The sequence below is a fragment of the Scophthalmus maximus genome, chromosome 18 (assembly GCF_022379125.1).
Source record: "Scophthalmus maximus strain ysfricsl-2021 chromosome 18, ASM2237912v1, whole genome shotgun sequence".
In the NCBI taxonomy this organism is placed as follows: Eukaryota; Metazoa; Chordata; class Actinopteri; order Pleuronectiformes; family Scophthalmidae; genus Scophthalmus; species Scophthalmus maximus.
Genome location: NC_061532.1, coordinates 17,527,487 through 17,552,500, shown reverse-complemented (window position 1 = coordinate 17,552,500; position 25,014 = coordinate 17,527,487). Strand labels below are relative to the sequence as shown.

The window sequence follows — 25,014 nt, the reverse complement described above, 5'->3', positions numbered from 1 at the left end:
CGCAGCGGACGGAGACGGAGACGGAGACGGAGACGGAGACGGAGAGAGTCTGGAAGGTGCAGGGGGGGAAAAAAAGAAAAAGAAAAGGGATCACAGTTCTTAGTAGGGAGCAGAAAAATGGGACCGGCCGCCGCCTCGCTCGCCCTCCTGTGTTTGTGTTCCCTGGGCGTGTGTGTTCCCACGGGGACGCCGGACGCCGCACCAACTCAGGTCAGGACCACACACACTTTTTAAAAAAAAGAAAAAGAAATGTTTCTCTCTCTCTCTCTCTCTCTCCACACTATTGGGCATCTTTACTGTCTCTCATTCTTCCATTAACCACGGGCGACCGACTGGGCACATCTGCTCAGCTCTCACGGCTTGTGCTGCTCATGTGAGTCGGAGGGTAAATCTCCATGCAAATAAACTTATGACGTGAAGAATCCTTTCAAAAACAAAATGAATGCGTGCTGAATGTTGGCAACGAGCAGTAAAATAACTAATATGATACATTTGATGTATGTAGCATTTTTTTTTTTTAAAGCTTTTGAAGAAGAAAAAAAGGACAAATCTGAAACATGTGTAACCTGCTCTGTGGGACATTATCATTCATAATGGGAACAGTGTTGTCTTTATCTATTGTGATGACGTGTAGGTGATGATGTCATGGATGGATGACACACACACACACACACACACACACACACGTTAAGGGTAACACGCCCAGAGGAGCAGCTCCATCAGGTTCTTCCTCTGACACAGATTAGATGTGCGTTCGATTTTCAAAATAAAAGAGGACTTCCACAAGCCACCGAGTGATCCTCGTGATTTGAGTGGCGTGGCTGCTGACCGATGTGAGGCTGCACGGTGGAATTTTGACAAAACTAGAGGTGGAATCAGTGCTGGCTGGCAAACATGCAAATGAAGCTGCTGAGGTTTCAAATCTAAAGAATGAGAATAGGAATCTGAGAGCATGACTCAGGTGTGTTATCACTGGGTCTCTTGAATAGAGCGTGTCAGATCTTCAACTTGGGCAACGCAGGATTAAAAACCATAGTGTCGACTGACATCGTCGTCTGGACCAAGGATGCTCTGCTGCAACAACAAAAATAAGAATAACAATGATCAATGTTTAGGATTTGAGCATCTGACGCGTAGTTCTGACGAGTTTATACGAAGCTGAGTTGGGTTGCACGATACAAATATACTGTAGTCCGCAGGGGAATCGGTGACAACACTGTGATTGTTGTGTGTGTGTGTGTGTGTGTGTGTGTGTGTGTGTCCAGGCTTCTCTGCCAGAGGCGAAGAAGGCCAGAGGCGATGTGCCTGACATCATCCCAGAGCCGGAACCCGAGCCGACCAGCCCGGTGTCTGACTTTGAAAACTCCTACAACTACGTCCGTACGTCATTCTTTCTTTTCCGTTTGACCCTTTAAAACAAATCGCTCTCGAGAAAAGCCCGGTACCAGGGAGCGGAGGGGTGAGCCTCCCCCATCTCACCGTCCCCTGTCCTCCCTCACAGTGTCCCGACTGGCCGGCATGGACCAGGCGATCCACAAGCTGAACGTCGGCCACTACACGCTGGATGTGAAAGTCAGTCAGCTGATGGACCGTCTGTCCCGGATGGACGGTGAGACAAACCGTCTCCCTCTCCTCCACTGACGGCGTTCCACGTTTCTCTCCTCGTGGACTCGTCTCCTCTTTGCGTCAAACACCCTGTTTTCCTACTGCACGTGCACAACAACAGGCGGCCCGATCTACAAATGGACGGATGGAGAGAATGAACGTGGCGCCCCCTTCAGCCGCGAAGTGGAAATGAATACTGTTGCAATGTCGCCGACCGAGCATGAATGGAATGAGATGAATTCAAACGGTTTTCCCTCCACAGACCATTATCTCTGATCGATGTGAACGTGTCCCCGGAGGACGGGGCGCACATTCCATTTTAATTCTCTTCTGTTGCTTCCCCGCCGTTGCCATGGCAGCTAAGGTCGGCGAGCTGGAGGACAGCATCCGCGAAGTCTACCAGCACAGCAGGGACAACCGCAAGGAGACGGGGAGACTGGAAGGTACGAGGGGGTTACTTCATTTCACCCCATGTGTCTTCGAAAAAATAGGACGGAGACGCAATGTCGACAGGAGATTTCAGGCAATGTTTTTAGATTTTCCATATTGACATTTTTTTATTATAATTATCATTATAGGCATGATATTTTAAGACCGAATGATAACAGATGACACCAGTCTCTATTTGTGAGGTTTATCATTGAAAAGTGAAAAGTAAACCTTGTTTTCCCAATATGCATTGATCTGTCGAGATATTAATGGAGAAAAAAACTTCTACGCTTGGTCTCACACCGATTAAATAATAATGCTCTCAGTCATTTCTCCTCGTTGCATTTGGTTTGTACGAGGTCGCAAATGTTGTGTTGCAACAACAACAAATAGGGTTTTTACAAGAAAATGTATTTTCCTTGTTGTCCGAGACGCGACGACGCAACGTGGAAGACTTGACGTATCGTCGTTCGCTCTCGTGCAAGAGATTCCCTTTGTGTGTGTCAAAAATGAGCGTTATTGTTAATATCATATGACTCGGAGAAATGACTCACGGGCGTTGCTGTCTCACCGTCATCCAAATATTGACGGTTGCTAAGGCGCGAGGGACGGGATGGGGGCTGAAGGTTCCACAAAGTTCTGGATAGAAACTGAAAGTTTTCAAAGTCGACTTTCACAACCTGCGCCTCAAATACTTTTTAATCCGAACTGCGGGACAATTTTGCGCTGATGAATCCGACCAAATATTCGGATTTTGGCGTCTTTCAGCACGTTGTTTTGGTTTTACCGCTTCTACTTTACTATCCGGCACAAAGCCCTCGGCGGCCAAAACCACTTCCGAACGGACGTTGCTCAGCGCCACATGATTACTCCGTGCGATTGAGCGGCCATCTTGTTTTCCCCCTCTTCCCAGGTTGCCAGAAGGGACGCAGGATGGGCTACAAGTGCTACCTGGTGTACAACAGCCACGCGGATTACGCCGCCGCCTCCAGGAAGTGCGTGGAGCGCGGCGGCCGCATGGCGATGCCGCGCGACCGCAAGGAGCAGGAGGCCCTGGCCGACTACGTCAAGTCCTTCTTCCACCCGGGCAACTGGCCCGTGTGGCTGGGCGTCAACGACCTGCGCTCGGAGGGCACGTACCTGTTCGACGACGGCACGCGGGTCTCCTACTTCCAGTGGCGCAAGCACTTCCTGTCCAGCCAGCCGGACGGCGGGCGGCGGGAGAACTGCGTGGCGATGTCGTCGGACGACGGCGACTGGTGGGACCACTACTGCGACCGCAGCATGAACTACGTCTGCGAGTTCGACGACAGGGTGGCGCTGTAGGAGGAGACGCCGCCGCCGCTCTCCCGCCATCGCTCGCCGCTCGTTTGAACTTTGACCTTCACCTCTCCCTCATTGTGGGCGGCGGCCCAGTTTACGCGCAGATAACTTATTTCCCCTTTGAGAGACTTTGACAGGATTTGGCTGCTTTCAAAGCGGAGGAAGCCGTCGATTCTCCGTTGGACACGCACGTGTTTTTGATATAAACAGCCGGTATCATTTCATTGCGACGTACAACTTGTGCCTTTGAAATGTTGCACAGTCAGTCGGGGGTCAGTAAGTGAAACACAAGGTCTCACATGGGCACAGATGTACGCATGTCGCTATTTGACTCCTGAAAGTGCCGAACGAGACCTTGTCAGATTATGTTACGAATATTAATATTGTATTTTTTTTTCCCGTGCGGCTGCAGTGATGTGAGTGTAAGTTAGAAGAGAAAACACGAGGAGCCGGAGGCACCTTTCTTCAGAATCAGCACAAACTGAAATACCATGGAAGATATTTTATCGGCGTGTATTTGATTTAAGCGGGATCAGGCGCTGCTGCTCCAGTTACTTTACTTAGTGTTCTAACAAAGTCTGGTTCCTGCGCCGTGAAACTGCCGACGCTCTCAACATCTTTTGGCAAAAATAAACGTTAACAGTTTCTGTTTTTTTCGGAGCTGTAGTCTCAGTCCTGACGCCCCCCAGAAGAAATGACACACGACTGTTCTGTCCGTCCTACAGCAGAAACAGTGGGAAAGTTATAATGTACATAAAAGTCTGAATGTAAATGTTTTTTATAATAAATCTCTGCTAAACATTGACATGGTTTACAGCATTCATTTTCGAAAAATAAGGAAATTAAAAAAAAAAGTGATTTGCTTAATCGGTGAAGTTCAGTGTCGTGGTTCATACAGCATCTGGGTTTTGGTGCCAACGACTAAATATTTGATTTATTTTTGTAAAGAAGCTGAAGTTCAAAAGACGGCAAAAATAAATGCAGCCATATGATAATTGTCTGAATAAAATCTGCAACATTTTTCCTGTAAATCAGCTACAATCCGATCAAATAATGAGTCAACAAGAATAATAATCAGAGTAGATTTTCAATCGAAACGTTTTTGGTACTTCACGTTCTATATATATATATATATATATATTTATTTCCTATTATCTATGATTTCTGGGTAATGCAGTCATTTGTACCTTTCAAAATTTGAAATCTCATCTCCATAATCCACCTTTAAAAATACAGTCTTACTTTTTTTTTAAAGGTAAAAAAAATGAAATGTGTACATTATAAAAATGTCATTTTAAATTACTGTTTGATCAAGTAGAACTACACGTTTCAAAAAATGCTGCCGTCACCACACGGACACCACAGAGAGGATCGGCCTTTTTTTTTTCGTCAGTCGCGCCTCTTCGTGGCGTCACGAGTGCGAGGCGCGACGTCATTGGACGGCGGGGTCAAAGGTGCCGCTCTTCTTCTGTGGTGTCAGTGAGGCGTTGCGTCGCAGCTTAAGGGCGCGACGCCGATGAAGCGGCGTCGGCGGCCTGCAGGACGTCGCCCACAGTCGGCCGGTCCATCGGGTTCTTACAGATGTGAGACAGAAGCACCGTCCCTTCTTCGCTCAGCAGAAAGTCACCGCCCATCTGAAAGAATGGAAATGATAACGTTTCAAACAAATTGGTAAAAAAAAAAAAAACCCTCCACATAATTCTTTGGTCTCTTCCATTTCATTTCTTGGGCATGAATGGCAGAAATACAAATGTGGGTATTTAAAGCTACAGTGTGTAATATCTAGAAGAACTTATTCACAGAAATTGAATATATAATCACATGCATAATCACCTGCAACAAAGAACCAATGCTTTTTCATCAACTCTGAATGAGGCAAGTATAATTTCAGCGCCGACGGAAACCAGAAATGGAATCGGCGGTGCGCCGCCATAAAGTGTCCCCTGTCGGTCGCTAGGATGGTTGCGGTTTGGAACTTTACCACCAGATGCGGCCAGAAAATGACAAAACAATTACACACTGGGGCGTTAATGTCTTGCATTTGAGAATACATATAAGGACTATTAAGTTGTGACAACTTACCGCAACACCAAACATCTGTTTTTATCTTAACATAAGAGCTTTAAGAATCATTTTGATGGTTCCTCTTTCACTCCCAGGCCTCGCTATTCATTTATTCTTGCATATTTCGTGAGCGGGTTCCAATTCAATGATCAATTAAAAAGATGTTATAGTCTTTTTTTTCTTTTTTAAAGCGTTTGTCTCCAATATTCAGCAGGGACATGTTTTAAAATATAGAGAATTTCAAATTGAGGTTGGTGTGATGGTCGCAGCGCCAGATCATGAGGGATACGCACCGTTTACATTCAAGTGCTCAGATCTTAGGTGAAGTAAAAATACAATTCCTCCATCTCGCTGATGCTTTGATGGGAAAGAAGAATGAATGATTAATAAGGAAAGGACGTGTTCTCGAATCGCCGCTCTTGTATCTACACGGTGGACGGCTTGTCGTCCTTGGGCCATGGAAACAGCCTCAGTCGGTTCGTACCTGGAAGATGTCTTCCAGCAGGCGAGGGGGCACGTCGGGGAAGTCTCTGTCCACGGCCTTGTACTCCGAGTACTGCAGCAGGACGCCGAACCTCATCACCCGGGCGCAGGACGAGCCCAGGCCGAAGTGCCTGTAGATCTGTGGCAGAGGGGACGGAAAGGTTTCCTGCAGAAATGCGTCTGAGAGGCGAAACAAACATCCAATCCGCGATGCAGCGAGATGAGAATGTGCAAATTGACTTTTGCGAATCAAAGGTTTGAGAGACTCATCCGCAAACCGCCGCTCGGTCCTCCGGTTCCCCTGCAGCTGTGACTTTATTCGGTGTTTGTGCCGAGCCAGAAGCCGTTTCTTCACCGTGTTATTCAAATAGATAATTAAAAAAAACACCACTCCCGACCTTCCTGTGTGGATCCAGCAGCATGTCGAAGGCACATCCGGTCTGCTCCAGCCACAGCCGAGCTCCCTCCTCGCCGCCGAACGCGACCACCAGGACCCGCAGCGACCGAGCCTCCAGGGCGGCCTGCGGACAAAATCAGAATGAAAGGAGATTTGTTTTAAAAATCGCGAGTGAACGTGGGACACAGACACTTTGGGAAAAATTGTTCGAATTCTTTGTAGCCAGAGTGAAGAAGAGCAGCTGAAGGAATAGTCCAACAGTTGGATTTTTGTTAGATGCGAGGGGCCAAGTCACTGTCATGTGTTATTAATGAGATGAATATATTAATAATAATGCCGATAACGTAATCATTATTACGTTTCAGCACCTACGGAGGAGTGTGAGGGCCAGGCAGTCCATTAATCATTTGGTGGCCACCTCAAATTTTTCGTTTGACTTGACCCCCCCCCCCCCCTCCCCTTTGCGTAATATTGCATTCATTATTAATAATAATTTTTCATGACATCATTATCAAGTGCGCAGCAGATTTTATTCTATGAATCCACTCACGAGCTGCTCTTGTTAATGGACACAAGATGCACTTTTGCAGGACGATGTGACTCAGTGACAGAAACAGACTGAGGTTTGTTAAAATGTCCTTTTTCTTGATAATAAGTCATCACAGTGAACGGAGTAGAGGTCGACCGACCTGACTGGCCTCCAGCTCGGCCACGTGGTCCCGTCACGGCAGTCATCCGAAGTGTCTGATGAGGACCAGCAGCGGCTTCTGCCCCCGACCCAGGAACTCGCCCAGAGTCACGCTCCTTTAAAACACACAGGGGGGGAAAAAAACTGATAAACACCTTTTAACACTGTTGCCGGGTCAAAAAGTCAAAAATCTGCAAGTGCGTGTGGGCTCACTTTCCACTGCGTCCGTCAGTGAACGAGGCGTCGGGGCTCAGACTGTCCGAGGTCGTCGCTCCTGAGAGACGGGCGTCTGTCGTCGCCTGCAGACCTCGGTCCACGCTCTCCAGGAAGCAGTTCCACTCACCCTGCAAACACACACACACACACACACACACACACACACACACACACACACACACACACACACACACACACACACACACACACACACACACACACACACACACACACACACACACACACACACACACACACACACACACACACACACACACACACACACCACAGTGAATCCATCTCCCTCTTCAATCACATCAGAGCCGAGTAATCCGAGTTCATTTGACATGATTAGAAAAACACACACTAAAGTATTTCTACATTGTAAAGGATTTATGAAATGCAACGACTGGTAGAGAAAGCGAATCTTGAAAATTAGCTACGACATTTAACATATTGTAGAGTCACTATGTTTTCTTAATGAAATTATTAATAGTGGTTTGCATGATACACAATTTGCTGTATGTAAAGTATTATGTAAGTATGTAAAGTTTAAAAATCAAATAATTGCAAATATTAAAAAAATATAAATCACATAATTGAAAATAATATTTTTTAACGAAATTAAAAATATCGACCTCCAGCTGCAGAAGCTCGTCCACCTGCTCTCGCACTGCTGCGTGGCTGGAACACACACACACACACACACACACACACACACACACACACACACACACACACACACACACACACACACACACACACACACACACACACACACACACACACACACACACACACACACACACACACACACACACACACACAACCGACCAGTAACCATCTCCACTGTAACATTCAAGATTCAAATTTTTTTCATACTGTAAATATCAAATGTGTGTGTTCAGTCCGAAAATGACATATTTTCTTGATGGTTGAATAGGAAAAGAAGCAAAAACGACTCTCCAGGGAAATACAGCGATTTTTAATCAAGTCAAATTTAAACTTTTTGTAAAACTCGACTGCATCAATTTTTTCAACAACAAACAATCTTTCTACAATATATATATATATATATCCATACTTACTGATAAGACTTCTGCCAAACGGCCTCTGCTTCACTTTTCCTCTTCACGCCGATTCTGCTCAAAAATAACAAAAAAGGAAAATTACTTAAATATAAAAAAATGACAGTTTTGAATAATATATTTTTTTAAAATTGATCCACTCAAATGCAATTTCCCGGCCCACCTCTTGTAGAAGTCCGTCCCGGCGGGGATCAGGTCCAATAACGTGGTGATCTTGTGTGGGATGAAATCCTCCAGCGAGGCTGCGTGGAGAGAAGCACAGATTGTGTTATTGACCAAGAGGATCATTATGTTGCAGATAACATGATGACAGGGATTATATTTTAACCACTATTGTGCAAGTGGGTTTATTGACCCAATAAAAAAGCTTCTTCCGGGACCAGGTTGTGAAACACTCCGTTCATATCACATGACAGCTGTGACAAAGGTGTTTTCACTTGGTTGCAACTTTGTAGAATGTTACCTTTTTTGGGGGGATCTGACATTTAATCCTGCACCTTTAAAAAAATATATATTACCAGACTCCATTCGAAGTTCCTCAATTTTGGTACATGTTTGCTTATTGGGAACGACACATAGGTTCTACAAGAAGATTAAACATTCAGTCTGAATTAATACAATGTCACCTTCAATTCGGCATCAATTTCATATTTTCAGGAACAAAGATTGGAGAAAACAAAGTTGACTTGTTGCATCCAAATGAACTCTTGAAAACCGTCAACACAGCAAGTCTGTGCATGCAGGCGCATCCATCTGAATTATATTAAAAACACATGCGATGTTACTGGATTCTTTTTTTATAGATCTGACCTTTTACCCTGCACAGTGGATAAAAGGCAGTAACCCCCAGACTCCATTCAAATTTTCTTCACTTTAATACTCTGTGTGCATATTGTGAAAAATATATTAATTTGACAACAAGGCCCAACACATATTCTGCATCAGCTCAATCTCCCCTTCAATTCGGCGTGCAGTCTCATTCCGTCACCTGTAACGTAGTTCCCTAGGGGACACTGAAGTTCACGTGTTCTCTTTACCTCCCGCCTCCCGCTTCGCGCCCTGCAGCAGAACTCTGGCGCGGTTCACCAGCTGAGTCAGTCCGCCCGTCAGCGTCTCGTGCGTCACTTCCTGGGCCATGATGGTCACCGATCACCTGTATCGATCACTTGTATCGATCACATGTATCGATCACCGGGAGATGCCGTGTGAGACGTTCAATCAACACGTCATTCTTTTTAACGTGGTGGTGCGTTCAAGGGCAGCGGCCTGGCGTGTTGACGCATGCGCGTCCGTTGGCGGATCTCCAGTCGTCCCGCCCACTTCGCCTTCTCCCATCACGTCGTTGTTCATGTTGCAGCCTCATCATCGATGTTCACGCAATACATCGCAATGACACAGCAACTTTTTTTAAATTTGTTATTATGAATTTTTGGGGGGCAATTTTAATATAAAAAAAGGAAATATTACATCTACTTTAGTATTTCCTTTTTTTATATTAAATTTGCCCCCAAAAAATTAATAATAACAATAAAAAAAAATTAATAATAACAATAAAAAAAGGTAGAGTCGTGCGTTCAATCCCAGCCTCCGCCAGTCCACTTGCTGTTGTGTCCTTGGGCAAGACACCGAACCCTAAATTGCTTCTAATCGCTCATCCGACATTGTATGAATATGTATTGATGTGATAGCACTTTGAGGGATCTGTACGACTACAAGAACACAATATAAATATTTAGAATACAATACATTTAGAACCCTTGCTGTGACATTTGGTCCTGCCTCCCATCTCTCTCTGGATCACCTTTCAAATGTCTCTACATGCCGATTGGATGGTTATTGGAATCCTGTGGTCGATTCAATAGATTTGTGATTTTTTTTTAAATACACACACTTGTCTATAGAAGGTCCCACAGCTGACAATGCACAAAAAAAGCCACGGGGTCAAAGGAACTGCCTGAAAAATAATATAGGACTTCTGCTGCATTGGAAGGTTCTTAGGTACATAAGAGTAGTAGACACACGTCCTGATTTTTAGTTTATTATGTCTGATTGTATATCTAATGGTTTCTAACCCTCACCCATTGCATAATGTTGGGTCTCTGGTCAGCAGCCACTTGGTAAAATCAGGACATCCGGGTACACGAGGGGCCACTTACAGGGACAAAATCAATCTGAAATTTCTAGAATAAAGTCAGAATTATAGGACAAAAAGAAAGAAAATCAGTCACCGGTGTTAAAATGAGGAATCTTGTTAAGTCATACTTTAGTAAAGGTTGAATCTCACAGTTTCAGCTCAATAAGACTTGAGGTTTGACTTTGCATCTCAGAAATTCCAATAAGTCAAAACTATGAATGTTTTATGACCACTAACTTGTCATGTAGAGTAGTTTTCTCTGGTCTTCGAGGACCTGCTCAAGGTTTCCAACAGACAACAAGAGGGCCAGATTCAATTTGTCAACCGGTTTTTATTGACTGGGGAACATTCACTCAATCATTCATTTAAAAAAAACAAAAAAAACATTAAAATAAATTCCCTCCTTCAAGTTTTCAAGCTTTAAGAATATGTGGTGCTCTCTCAGTAGCACGTCCTGACTGTGAAATCAAATCGGACAAAACAACGACCCGTCAGAACAATCGTTGATATGAAAAAAGAAACACAAGTGTCAGCCATTGAACTGGACATTCAGCGATGGTATTTTTAAATTATAGAAGAAGAAAATGAAAGTGGCTTAGATTTTGTTCATAAGGACTCAATACTGTCACTGATCACTCTGGGTAGATGAATATGCTGACACCTTTTCTCCTTGTGCTTTAAACTCCTCAACACCCGACACTTCAGTTTAATAAGGTCGCTGCATGAAAACATCACATGCATTCGTCACTCACAGGATTTATTTTTCCAGATTCAAACTCTAGAAAACAATAAACGACGCACGTGTCTGTGCATGTTCGATTTCCAAGAACGTGTCAATAAAAATCGACTCGGTTATCGACTAAGGCAGAATTCAAAATCTTGTCTCGCTTGAAGAGTTTGAAGAGAAATAAATCACTTTTTAAGTGAAGTACACGAGTGATGTTTTCTTCAGACAAGCATTTCTCAAACATACGGCCAATGAAACGTCTTTGTGAGGATTCTTTATTTTTTTTTAATCTGAATTATCTGCATTAATAATATGAGCATTAATTCCGTTGTCAAATTGTAAATGTAAAGAAAACAAAATAATGTAAATCATTAAATTGAGAAAATGTCCTATGATGACATCCTCACACAGCTTTTGTTTCCAAAAACTTCCAAACAAGACTTTTATTTAATTCACCCGAACCTGAATTGTTTTGATATTTTTGCTTGATGAATCCCATTAATCAAATTTGAAACTGACCTGTCTTTTCAATGACCGGTTCTCTAAAGTCTCTGACTGTCTGACTCATCTCTTCATCCCAACACATCATCTGTCACATTCAAAGAAAACCAGGGTTCAGTACTCTGAAAGGGAAGTGACTCTTCCCGCGAGTGTTGCACAAAACTAAATTAAAAGAGACTGCTTCAAGTATCCCAAGTGGAATTCAATAGCCCTGATGGTTTTGTGTCATATCTTTACAGATCCCCTCAATCCTTCTCTGCTGACCGGCTGCTTTGTGAGAGCACAGCATCGGTTTAAAAAGAAAAGAAACAAAAGAGGTTTAAAGTGCCAATTACAATCTTCAATATTAAATAAAAACTCTCATACGTATCGGAATTAACTTTAAAACTCAATCTCAAGAAATTAAGATCCAGGTAAACATTCCTGGTGACTTAAAACTAGGGATCTAGGCATGTCTATGCAACGACAGATTGTTCATGCTGACGGTTTGAATCTTGTGCTTCGGGTGTTTCAGCATGAGAAGAAGGGAGAGGGTGGACAGAATCCTGCAGGCCTGCATCCCAGACTAGTGGACACACCCTGCTTCAATGCTCTGTCATTTCTCAAACAACAAAAAACAGCTGGAGTGTGAAAAATACAGGGACTGAATTTCAGTTAACTGAAACCTAGGCTGCGGTGCCCAAACCGAACCGATTCATTTCTTTTAAGCAGAAATAGTAATGAAATACCAAACACCGTCTGATTCCAGGCTCTTAAATATGAAGATCTGCCTCTTTTTTTCTCCTTTCATGTATATTGTAAAATCAATATTTTTGGTAGATTTGGTAGATCAGGTTTTGTGACAACGTTGGACCACAATGCAATGAATTATTATTTTTTTTAAATTAAGAGCTAAATTCAATGTTAGGAGTCGTGTGAAGAGGCATTTTAAGGAAAGATGACGAGAAACAAAGCAGGATCTGGAACAAATAAGGGTTTTGATACCAAAATATAATGAATTGCAGTTTTAATTGGGGGAAAACCCAAATAATGATCATCACTTCAGAGGAAAAGCCTCTTTGAAATAATCTTTTGAACATGTGTCGTCACCATCACCTCAGTACTATCGGGAAACAGCTCAGTGACTTTCTTTCTTAAAATTTAAATAAACATTAAAGCTGAGATAATGATGACGATGATGACTTTAGAGAACTTATCGTTAAGACTGTGTTGAACAGACTCCTCCCCCCCCCCTGTAGAAGATGTGTTAAGACTTCTTCGGACAGTGTGACGATGAGTCTGTGTTGAGAACCTCGATCATCGTTCTGGTCGACGGGAAGGTCTCCGCTACGGACGGAAGACTCGGGTACCAGCTTGGTAAACTGGGGAGAAAGGAGAGTTGTGAGGCGAAGCGAGGCTACGACGAGGCAAGCTAAGGTAAGTGAAGAGGGCAAAGAGAGGACTAACGTTTAACATCCTACCTTTTAAGATTCATCCAGCTCCTGGCTGTTTTACTGAAGCTGTCTGGACTGGGTGTGGTCATGGCTTCAAAATCCACCAGCTGGAATCAAAGAAAGGACACAAACGTAGTTCGGACGACACATACTGCAGACACACTTCACTTCCCCCTGAGCCCGTGTACACGCAAATATGCGTCTCAGCTCAAACATTTCAAATGGAGCTAATGATGCCAAATACGCCAATTTCCTGTCCTGGCATCGTTCGCGTCGCCGAAAATGAGAGTGGCGCGAAAATTCGCGTCTTCTCACGTCTTTGCATTAACATTGTATGTGATCTCATTCCCCGAAATAATCCTACTAACATGTACTTTGTGACGTTTGCGTTGAAGTGCCTCGGGTGCTTATTCAGATATAAAACCAAGTGTAAAAAGGGACATTTATGTAAAAGAGGGAGCTTCATGTTCACCTTTCCTTTCGGGATCCTACCGACGACCTCTTTCCCACTGGCCATCAGTGCCCCCATCACAACCGAGTAGGCCACCACACTGAGGAGTAAAACAGACCACAGAGACCCTGTTACACACTAGCATTGTAATTAATTGCAGTTAAATTTAGTAACGTGCGGTGGAAAAAGGGATTCTTCGAGCATCAATCAAACTGGGGGCATTTCAAGGACCAGGGAAACCTGGAGTCTGGCAGGTCTTACTATATCAGAAAGGCTCTTTTCAAAATAAAGATGAAACACCTCTGACGCCTGTTATGTGACATTCCCTGTCAAGGGAATCAATCGGTCATCTATAAGCAACATATACTTGCCTGGAAGGCTCGGGCACCACAACAACAATAATTAAACATGCTCTCGCACAGATTCACTGTCTCGCATTGTTCATTCAACTGGGTGGGAATGTTTAACATTGTACCTGGATCCTCTGGAGAGGGGCATGAGGTTGCAGAAGTAGTAAACCAAGGAGAGGATGAGGTTGCACAGGGCCTCTGCATCCTGACAGAACAGAATCAGGGTCAACTGTACAGTCATTAACAGGGACCAGAGCAGAGGGGTTCCTTTTTTTCTGCAGACAGGTCGGCAATTTTTAACAAGTCTTCACTGTGAAAATCGTCTCCATTTACATTTTATCCAGACGGGGGTGAAAGCGAAGAGAGAGAGAGAGGGCTGCAGACATAACAAAGAGAGCGGTGTTCATTTTGTTCCCGGTATCTGTTTCAGAGGAGAGTGAATAACCTTCTCTTTCTCTCATGGTATCATTGCATTTCTCTAAACTCTGATATTTTTCCACTGCAGCTCAGACTGATGTTCAAAAAGCAGCTGGAGAATACATCCTGCTAAATGAATGTAAAGTGATCTGTTTGTGAAATGATTGTAATACTCTCCAGAGAAGTAATTACCCCCGTCTAGAAAAATTATATTCCCGAAGAGGGAAAGGATGGCGGGAATGGGAAATGACAGGTTAAGCTATAAAACAGATATTTATTTTATCAGATTATCGTTGATAAAATTTCCTAAAATGCAGAAACAGAGGAGAAGTGAGGGGCCCTGAACCCATCTTCAAATGTCCGAAACTTACAGTAGCATAAAAAAAGGGAGAAACGCAGTGAATATTTGACAAGCTGGAACCAGACACTTTGTTTTTTCTGTTTGATAAATGTCAAAAAATGTTGTTAATTAATTTTGAGGTGCATTGAAAACAACACACTTCAGGATAACAACCATAAAAATAGGATCGTTAGCATCTAAAAACTTTGGATTCACGTCTGTTCAGACTCTTTTTTTTTTTAAGTGCAGAGAGGAATCTCACCCCGAGTTCAGTGGACAGCATTAAGGCCTTTCCTTTGGCAGTGAGGTCTTTGTAGATGGACTCGATCTCCGACTGGTACTGCTGCGTTCGATCCTCTGTCGTCTGGGTCTCTACTGAGAACAACATGTTGCCCACCCTGAAATACAGGAAAACAATTCAAAAATGTCCCAAAAAAATGTACACCTTCGACGCGACCTGACCTTCCTCGGTCATTATCATCCAAATCAACTGGGGGGAAAAAAGACAAATCTTGCCTGTCTCCCGTGATGGTGATCGTAAAACCGTCGTACTCTTTCCCAGAGTCCTTCATGCTCGGCACCTTGGAGTTGACCGTGAAGCCGTCTCTGGTTTTACTGTTGAACTGCTTCAGGAAGTAAACACACAAACAGAAAACAACCTTCCTGGGTTTTTCGATGCTGATGCGGTTGAAGATGTTCTCTTCTGTTCTTTTTTCAGTGTCACTTGCGAAAATCAAGCAAACGTGTGACACAAAATCTATTAAATATTCTTTAAACTCACTCTGGCGAATGTCATTTTTTGTTTTGTGCATTTTTCCTTCTCTTTACCTTCATTATAGGCAGAAGATCTTCTACTTTGTTGACATCTTCCAGAGCCTGACGAACTTCTAGTAAGCCTCTGGGGTTGTAGGCCCTGGCAGAGATTATGAGAAAAAATATTCTCACACAGTGTATTTGCATAAAAAAAACATATGGTTCAGGGGAAACAATCATTTACATAATGCTGCTTTTGCAGGAAGCAAACAACTGGCAAGCGCATAAACATGTTGTCAATCAAGTCAACCATGTGAGTGTGAGCGGTGGAAAAGGAAGGAAAGAGGTTCTTTGGTGAAATTTACCCATGATACACCAGTATTCTGTCTTTGATAAAGTCGAGGATGTTGTCGAAGTAAGCCAGATATCTGATGTTGATAATCTGTCCCCTGAAGAAATAGAGAAATAGGCATTTCAGTGAACTTTACAGTGAATACTAATTTAAATATATGTCTCTGCACTACAAAAGTCGAGTTAAACCGTAAGCAAGGCTACATGGGAGACTCATGAGAGAGCCTACCGCCATATTCCGGCGGCCCCAACTTGTTACCTGATGAGATTGATATGATTGTTGAAGCCTCGGCTGAGACTCCTGGCAGGCATCTGGTCCAACCACAGAACCGGCTGGTCTGGATCTGCGATCCTGGGAGCACGAGAAAAGACTGTTTTTATAGTTTGTTTCACGTCCGCACCCATATCCCGATATATACAACTGGGTTTTTGAGATGCATTTTCTGAACATGTAAAATTTGCGGGTGCGATCAAAGAGACGTTAAGTTCCCACCTCCTCCATTTCACAGCTATGTCGAACATGTCTCTCCACTGCATTTGCCTGGTCTTGCCGTTGACTCGCACTTTTGAGTTGCTCCACGTTCGATGCATTGCCTGCATGACCTCCAGGGTTGCTAAACCCATTGCTTAAAAAAAAAAAAAAGAATGTACAAGCAATATATGTTTGTTTTTTTACTACTCTTACTAATGCTTATCTGATCTTTAAGAGCTACAGCATGAGGTCCCTGGTACCTACCTCTGTGTATTCTCCTGTTTGGTAAGAAACCGGGAGTGTCGTATTGCATTAGCGCCCCCAGATGGTCTGCTGTGCATATCAGTTTCTGAACTTCGCTGCTGTAGCTGTCGAAGTTCTGCGGCAGGACGTCCCTATGAACGGCAGAGAGAGAGAAGCAGAAGCTTTCATGAAGTGTGCATATTTTATTTTTCATTTTTTGGACCGTACTGTCAAACATCTTTATAGGACGGAAGAAACTACTTTCTTTTTGCTGACAGAGGAATAAAAGTAGTTCTGTTTGCAACTCCTTTGATTGGCTATAAGATGCCCGTTCACTTCTATAATAATAACCGCAGTTTTGGTTTCATCTCAGAGAGATGTTTACAGGGACACGTACAGAAAACAGTGTTCTTCATCACAGCTCACACCGTTATTGATCCAACCTACTTGATGTGTGGCTGCAGCCCCGGCTGCTCTTCATAGTCCTCTATGAGAAAAGGCAGGTTCTTGGCCCAGTGATTCTTGAAGTTCCCGGGTAAATCCTGGTCCACGTTGTACTCGGCTACTGGGATGTCCAGGTGGGAGTGCAGGTAGCGAGAGTACTCTGGTAGAGAAAAGAAAGAAAAGAAAAAATCATTATTATCATTTCGAGTTTCTCATTTGGAAGATATACTGTACAATACAAGACATTTCCAACATTTTGGGCTTTGGGAATATCCCTTTTTTTCTTACAATGCATTACAATTACATAGAAATCAAACCACACCTGTCAGTCAAAGAGCAACCAAGAATATTCAGTGGCCATGATATTATCTCTGGTTAAACTAAGATTTGAAACTCGCTCCCAGAAAAAAGAAAAAAAAAAGAACATGAAAGAAAATTCAACAATAATATACAGTATGTATTGTATGTGTTTGCTTATTTGTATTTGTGTTTGTGTGTGTGTGTGTGTGTGTGTGTGTGTGTGTGTGTGTGTCTACAGTATATGGAGGCACAACTGACCTCGGAGGTATTTCACTTTGAGGTATTCCGAGCTGGCCTTCTGTCCCAGCAGGGGGTCGTTCAACATGACCTTGGTCTGAGCCTTGATGCCCTCGTAGAACTGCCCCATGGCCACGTGACTCAACCCCTTCATGTACTGACACACCTCGTTGTAGGGCTCCAACTGGAGACACCTCTGAAAAGGACAAGAGAACACGGGGAGGGAAAACGTGAGGTGTATTCGTTGATATGGACTGAAATCATTACAGCCTGGCAGAGGAGTGGAATCTTATCCTAACGTGGATTCCTCTACCTTGAAGTTGCCGATGGCCTCCTGCAGCGAGCCGTGGTGGTAGAGCATCATGCCTCGGAGCTGCAGCGACTGGATGTGGTTCTGGTTCAACATGAGGGCCTTCTGGAAACTCTCCATGGCCGACTCAAAGTCCCCCAGCTCTCTGAACGGAGGACGACGACGACGACGACACCAGGAGAGCAACGGTTGACACATTGTTAAGTAAATCAGAAGGGGGAAAAGGCAGCACTCTCAGTGCTCACCGTACAAATGAGTGTGTCGCTGTTACCTGTAGGCCTGTCCCAGGCTCTTATATGCGTCGATGAAGTCAGACTTCAACCTCAGCGCCTCTTTGAATGTCTCAATGGCTTCCTGATGAGAGAGAGAGAACACGGCAACCTTTCAAACATTGGCAAACACAGAGTTTACAGGAAACTGCAATAGGGAACATATATATAAATATAAGTTATGACTCATCGGATCGTTCGGACCTCGCATATCCAGATTGTGCCGACACTTAGTAGTAGTTCAGTCTGCAAACTCTTCTCATAAAGCAACATCAAATTTCTGTTCCTTGTTAGTAAAAAAGAAAGTAGGACTACGTGATTCTTGCTTTACATGAAGGGAACAAGGGACACTTAGTGAATCAGCAGACAAAGGGGCCCATTCCCAGTTTGTGCTGATAAAAAGATGATTCACTTTGTTTCAATAAGAACAAATTTGTTACTGTTTCTAATGACATTGCAGGAGGCAGATTCCTGAACAGCAAACGGCTAATTCCTTCAGAGGCAAGATTTAAAAAAACAAACACAGTACTTCTCTAAAAATGTGGTTCAACCTAACCAAGACTAACCAAGAAAGTAGTTGCGCTAAAACACAGAGCATGACTGCAACGCGACACTGTATAATAATCTCTTCATCTCTCTCAACTCTCCCCTTGTGCCTGAGAACTGCATGTCGGAAGTAAAGTAGACATGAGGCTCATTTGCCCTGTTGTGTTTTTTTTTTTAAAAAAGGGGAAGATTGTTCTCAAATGATTACCATGAATATTTATGTCCCTACTGTAGTTTAAAGTGAAAAGTAAACAACGGCCTCTTGTTATGTTGACAGCTCAGAAATAAACGAAAAAATGTAGCCAGAAAAACACTGAAGCTTCCGATCCTCCTGAAACGCCTCGTCAGTAGCCCGGAAGATACTTCCGTAACATAGTGACATCACCATATTTCGGACGAGCATAAAGCGTCTGGCGGCTAGTCTGACACGCCCCCAACATATCCAGGTAAAGAGAGAGTGAGAGAACTTCATAGACACGTGGTAAGCGGTTGACCAATCACAAAAAAAGCAGAGCCAGCTGGCCTATCAGAGCAGACCGGCTTCATCGGGGAGGGAGGGGCCTTAAAGAAACAGAAGCTAAAACCAAGTGTTTCAGACAAGAGGTTGTGAAAGAGGAGCTGCAGGAAACGGATGTGTTTACTGAACATTAGAGCATGTGAACCTTTTCAAGTAGTAACCCAAATTAAAATGATGAGTTAAATTCTAAAATAAAAAGTCTTGAGCCAGTGAACAACTCACCTTGAGCATGCCTCTGTGGAAGAAGGTAAGGCCTTTGTAGAGCATGGCGATGGGCTGATTCTTCTTCAGCTCCAAAGACTGCTGGAAGTCTTCCATGGCTGCCACGTAATCCTGGTGGGTGAGGTGTGACACAGGATCAGCACATGGACAGCACCTAACCCCGCACTGGTGTAGACACACACACACGCGCACAAAGGATAACGTTCGATCGCCGAACCTCGGAAATGAAAAGCAGCGTTCCTCTGTGTCTGTAGAGTCGAGCCGAGGGCTGCAGCTGGATGGCTTTGGTCAGATCGCCCAGAGCCTCGCTGATACGACCCAGAGGAGACAGGATCTGAAGATATACACACACAGAACGGTTGTGATGGAAACATTTGAATGCAGTTGAATCAGGAAGACGGAAGTATTTATTACGGATCAACAAGTGGTCAGTGCATGGCATCCCCAAAAACCAGCCTAGCCCAGTCAGAGTGATGTATTTAACTCTGATAATCACGTGTCGTCATCTCGCAGACATAACGGCTGTCTCCATAGAAACGCTCCGTCTCTGTCTCAGGAAATTTAGGACGAAGGGGAGACCGACCTCGCAACTATCTAAGAGTCAAAACAGACATTTTCCTAATGGCAATACGGGTAAGATCTCAAAGAACAGGATTTAAAATCCATCTATCAATCCATCTGTCATTTTGTCAAAGCACTATATTTAAAAAAAGGTTTTCTGTAACTCACACGTCAGGTTGCGTGTCAGTGTCTTATTCAGGAGACATGAGGGTCATAAAAAAAAGCCTCAGGGTGAAACTAGGGCGGGGTGACGATAACATTTTTCTAACTGACACTTCTTTGTTTGATGATGAACCATAAACTCACCAGACCTCACTGCTTTGTTTGAATTTCAGATTATTAGTGGCTCGAGCTGCGCACAGGCATTCATCAAGCAACTCCAGAGCTCGGACAGCGGCATCGCTGTTTGCGTTTTATCTTAATTAAATATTCACAACACTAACACGCGGATATAAACATCTCGTACACTGTCTTGGACTTTACAGAGCTTCTCCTCCTCTTCTCTGTTCCAGCCGCAAACACGATAAAACGTATTTTCTGCTCATTGACGACGTTACAATCTCTTAATTGCATCAACTACATTCTTGGTCAGTCTGTGCAAATCACGTTATCGGGGAAGGCGGCTGATGAGACGTCCAAACGTGAACCTGATCAGATCCACTGCGTAATTAATGATCCACTTCAAGTCACAGACGGGTCAGAATCAAATCAATGTGATGGTTTTATCAGATAAGCTGGAGACCATAGAGGGTGTGTATTTTGTCGATTAAAAACTCTACTGGAGCATTCAGAAATACTTAAACAAAAAATGATATTGGTCAGACTGCACTGCAGAGACGGGGGTCGGGCCTCACCTCTGCTCTCTGTTCGTAGACCTCTGGCCAGTTCGGCTCGAGCGTGATGACTCTGTTGAGCTCGTACAAAGCCAAGTCAGCATTCTTTATATCCTGGCAAAGGCGATAAGGGGAGAGGAAGGCACTTACACTTTGTCTGCATTAAAGTTTATATACAGTGAGCAAAACTAGGTCCACAGCCTCCAACAGCTACCTGCAGGGCAAACTTCCATAACAGCAGAGTCCCGATGGACTGAATTTGCACATATTGAATGTCACACTGCGTCATTGTGGCTTTAAAACTGAAACAGCTGCTGTCGCCACAATTCTGGATTCCTTTTATTGAGACGAGAAGAAAAAAAAAACAAAGCCACCATAATAGGCATTTACATAAAACCACCCTCTGCTGCCTGATAACAGCAGAAATATTAGTGTTGTTATAAAATCAATTAAACTATAAATAAATACAGACAGCATCTGATGACAATAATCTGAAGACCTTCACCATGTTTGCTTTTAGACCGCAGATAAATTATCAAAGAGTAACATAATCTCATAATTTTGACAGAAAGCTTTTATGTCTATAATAAGGTAATAAGGCACCTCCAGAGCCAGAATTATAATTGAACTTAAATCAGAACATAATTAATTTAGTTTATGACAGTATAAAGGCCCGTATTGACACTCTAATAATTACCAAGAAAAGAAAATTAGTGTAACAATATGGCACATTTCAACTGTATTTTAATGTTTGGTACCATTATTTTCATTATCGATCCATAACATGTTTTTTAAAAATGTGGATCGTGTTTCCCAAACCCAGAGATGATGTTTTGTCCACAAATGGAAAACAAACCATGCAAACAGAAACATTTAAGAAGCTTAAATTAATAAACTATTTTTTCATAAATACATGAACCGATAAATTGATTATCAAATAGTTGATGCAGCTCTATTTCTATTGTTCATTTCCATATAGGTGTTACAACGTGTTTCACAAGTGCACAGGTCACAAAACAGTCCCATAAAAAAACAAAAAGCCAAAATGAAAATCATTTAAAATGTCATTTAATATGAACCTTTCCTGTTTTATTGAATAAATATTGTGCAGTTGTATTCTACGACAATCACTCACCTGTAGACTTTTCTTTCCATAAGCGATCCCTCTGCCATAAATGGCACTGACCAGCTCCGGGTCTCCCTGTCATCAAAAACAGAAAGAACATTAACCCCAAGAAATAAAGCAAGGTTTATCTTATGAAAGGTTTATAATCAGTGAATATTTGCAGGAGGTGGTTATAATAAACATAACAGCAGATGCTGACACCTGTAGTAGGAGTGAGAAATGTTTGATGGCTTCATCGTAGAGGCCGTTGCCAATCAGAACGTAGCCTATAGCTGCAACGAGAGAACAAACCCGTGAGGAGATCACGTCATTCAGTTCTGCATAAATATACGCTATTGTGTGTTCAGAGCGACCTTTCTGACTCACCGAGTTCCTCGTTGGTGTTGTGGTTAACCACGGGGAAGGGGATTTTCTTCTGCTCTATGAACAACTTGGCCTGGTTCTGTGAAAGATGGAGAGATAATTTTTAAAAGAGAAAACATATGCACAGGAAGGAAACAACCAGAACGACAATTTTGTCACTTGTGTGCGGCAAAGCGACAAACTGACAGAATGGAGGATTATAACACAGATTGTTACAGAGAGTGATTCTCGGAGCTGGAAAAGATGAAAACAAGTTGTCTGTTTCTTTGAAAGTGTTTTAAAAAAACAAGCTTTCCTGTTACTCTCAAGGTTACACTGAGCAATGAAGGCCCAGGGAACAGAGAGATATAAAAAAAAAAGATACACTGAAATGTCAAGGACGCTTTCTGCTGCCAAGCAATACACATTCACCATTACAGGATAAAAATGTTGCTGTGGCAGCGTTATGGATTTCCAAAACAACAAAACAACAAAACAACAACAACAACAACAACACAACTGACAATACGAAGCCTGGCAAAGTAACAGAAGCAAAAAAACCCATGTTTTTTCCTCTTTCCTGCATTCTTTAAAGACAATAATGTCTTGAATGCTCAGATTTATACTTTACACAGTGTGTGTGTGTGTGTGTGTGTGTGTGCGTGCGTGTGCGTATGCGTGCGTGTGTGTGTGTGTGTGTGAGTGAGTGAGTGAGAGAGATCTCACCAGGATTTTCTCTGCGTTTAGCGAGAAGACGGACTCGCAGGGCGGGTTGCTTCCCTCCTCGCAGTCCGGGTCTTCCAACTGTAAAATGGACGACTCTGAAAAGACAAAAAAAAAAAGAGTTCAAAGCGTTAATAGTCACGGGAGGAACTTCAACACGGTCATTATTGTTATGATATCGAATCCTTCCTTCTTCCCTTTTGGATGAGAAGCTGGTGGGAAAACTTCCACACATACATTCCTATCCCTCATCGCTTCTTCTTTCTTTCTTTTTTCTTTTCTTTTCTTTTACAGCTTTTCATCACCCATAATAAAGTTGCAATAACCACAGAACATTAATATGAACCTTCATGAAAGGGAGGACTGCATTCCCGAGCTGGGTGTTCCTATTGAAACACTCCAGCTGAGCGTGTGCATGCGGAATACACCGGGAGGAGCGTGTCCTACTCTTGATCTGGCGAGCAAATGTAATACGACTCATCATTTTGCAGTTTGAGCCAGGCAGCACTGAAAATTGCACGTTTTCTGACAGGAGTCTGGGGTACGCGGGTTCGCACCTGCACGATACAGGTGGTGAGGACACGACACTATTTAAACATCCTTAACATTCAACCTCTACGACCGTGAGAGCAGGAGCACGTGATCTCCCCCCCCGGGGGGGCCTGTCGCCGCTTTGTTGTCATTAGCAAGGGTCGACTTTAGCTATTAGCCTCTTAACGTTAGCTTACAACCGGTTAAGCTAGCCGGCAGTGACAGTTGTACCGGTGGGGGGGGGGGAGGAGGGGCGGAGGGAGGGAGGACGTGGCAGAGTAACAGAGAGAGAGAGAGAGAGAGACTTTACCGCAGTCCGCCGCGTACTCTTCCCACTCGGACAGCGAGCTGCATCCCTGCTTGTGGAGCTCGTTGTTGAACAGCGTCAGCGTGGAGAAGAACTCGGTGCAGAAGATGGCGGGACACAGACAGAGCAGCGGCAGCGCCGTCAAAACAACGGCCCGGCTCGCGGGGGCCATGTTGCTATCTCTCTCTACATGTGTGTGTGTGTGCGTGTGTGTGCGTGTGTATGTGTGTGCGTGCGTGTGTGTGTGTGTATGTGTTGTGTGTGTGTGTGTGACGCCAGCGACCGGAAGCTGCCGCCGCCGCTGCTGCAGTTCCCAACGAGAACGTCACGAGCCCCGCCTCCTCACGCACAGCAAGACTCGCACTACAAGTCCCGGCATGCTTTGCAGCTGTCAAACCGGTCCCCCCCCTCCAGTCCCGGCAGCAAGTAAAGAAAAATAAACGGCGGAAAAAATCATTTCCGTTACGACTTTTCAGATTAAAACTGAACTACGCAAATATCAGCTTCAACATTTTCTATTTTATTGTCAGTATATGCAATTGCGACTAATTTAGCCTCTGGTGCTGAAGCGATAACATAAGCCTACTTTGGATTTACCATTAGACTTGATGCTCATCATCATCATCATAGACTTGTGTGTCTAAATCCACAAAGTAACAGGTAACAACAGCTGTTAGATGTGATGGAGTAAAGGGTAGGAACCCTTGTCATGTAGTGGAATAGAAGTTTGAAATATACTTCTATTAAATAGAAACACTTTACAAAAGACTCCGAGGAACACTTTGTCACTTTCATCAGTGCCTCATCTACATTTATTACATTCAATCTGCACTCCATGTCCTTTACTTTGCACATTTTCAATTTATTCGATTTATTTAGTTGCCTGTATATTTCACATACTGTACAGTTTTTCCTTTCTATTGCACATTTTCAATTTCTTTGGCTTTTCCATACCGTGTGGTTTTGCCTTTCTCTTACTTTTGCACTATTTTGAATTTATTTATTGTATATATATAGTATATTATTTTTGTTTTTTTTGTTTTTTTGTTTTGTACTATCGAACGTGGGTCCGAGATAAGTGGTTTTTCAATTCCTCTGTATGTCTGGAACAATATTACAGGAATTGACAATAAAGTTGACTTGCCTTGACTTGATTTGTATTTAAAAATAGTTTTTTTTTTTTTAAGTACTGTGCAACGTACTATGAGGCAACTCAAAAACAGATTCCAAATAAAATGTAATGTAACATAAATAAAGTAGCTTACAATAATAAAAGACATA

The 25,014-nt window shown here is 43.3% G+C and overlaps 3 protein-coding genes across 5 annotated transcripts in view; 1 reads left to right on the top strand and 2 right to left on the bottom strand.

The window, feature by feature from the left end:
• The window catches only part of clec11a (C-type lectin domain containing 11A), a 4,298-nt gene extending 136 nt beyond the window's left edge, over window positions 1-4,162 (top strand). Inside the window, exons 1-5 of the mRNA XM_035618041.2 lie at window positions 1-210; window positions 1,266-1,380; window positions 1,502-1,609; window positions 1,965-2,048; window positions 2,948-4,162. The exon at window positions 1-210 is cut by the window's left edge and continues 136 nt beyond it. Coding sequence (XP_035473934.1) covers window positions 118-210; window positions 1,266-1,380; window positions 1,502-1,609; window positions 1,965-2,048; window positions 2,948-3,360 — 813 coding nt within the window. The 5' untranslated portion in view covers window positions 1-117 and the 3' untranslated portion in view covers window positions 3,361-4,162. The remainder of the gene's footprint in view (window positions 211-1,265; window positions 1,381-1,501; window positions 1,610-1,964; window positions 2,049-2,947) is intronic.
• Window positions 4,118-9,576, bottom strand: selenol (selenoprotein L). Its single transcript, XM_035618039.2, has 9 exons — window positions 9,331-9,576; window positions 8,457-8,535; window positions 8,294-8,347; window positions 7,844-7,889; window positions 7,203-7,333; window positions 6,991-7,105; window positions 6,303-6,425; window positions 5,906-6,043; window positions 4,118-4,991 (listed from the first exon to the last, which is right to left on the bottom strand). The coding sequence occupies exons 1-9, from the start codon at window positions 9,428-9,430 to the stop codon at window positions 4,857-4,859; spliced, it is 921 nt and encodes a 306-aa protein (XP_035473932.1). The 5' UTR covers window positions 9,431-9,576; the 3' UTR covers window positions 4,118-4,856.
• A 1,162-nt stretch (window positions 9,577-10,738) lies between these two features.
• Window positions 10,739-24,009, bottom strand: ttc13 (tetratricopeptide repeat domain 13). Of its 3 annotated transcripts, none has more exons than XM_035618491.2 (23): window positions 23,737-24,009; window positions 22,899-22,993; window positions 22,197-22,272; window positions 22,032-22,102; window positions 21,840-21,905; window positions 20,726-20,818; window positions 19,528-19,644; window positions 19,311-19,421; window positions 18,028-18,110; window positions 17,760-17,901; window positions 17,468-17,642; window positions 16,913-17,069; window positions 16,487-16,617; window positions 16,244-16,376; window positions 16,010-16,102; window positions 15,765-15,848; window positions 15,475-15,559; window positions 15,163-15,269; window positions 14,909-15,044; window positions 14,015-14,094; window positions 13,561-13,639; window positions 13,116-13,195; window positions 10,739-13,016 (listed from the first exon to the last, which is right to left on the bottom strand). In XM_035618491.2, the coding sequence occupies exons 1-23, from the start codon at window positions 23,903-23,905 to the stop codon at window positions 12,902-12,904; spliced, it is 2,478 nt and encodes an 825-aa protein (XP_035474384.1). In that variant the 5' UTR covers window positions 23,906-24,009; the 3' UTR covers window positions 10,739-12,901. The 3 variants fall into 3 exon arrangements, with proteins under 3 accessions (XP_035474384.1, XP_035474382.1, XP_035474385.2); XM_035618489.2 differs by having other exon boundaries at window positions 15,163-15,272; window positions 23,737-24,008; XM_035618492.2 differs by lacking the exon at window positions 23,737-24,009 and adding an exon at window positions 23,093-23,162 and having other exon boundaries at window positions 15,163-15,272.
• Between the last annotated feature and the right edge of the window lie 1,005 nt (window positions 24,010-25,014).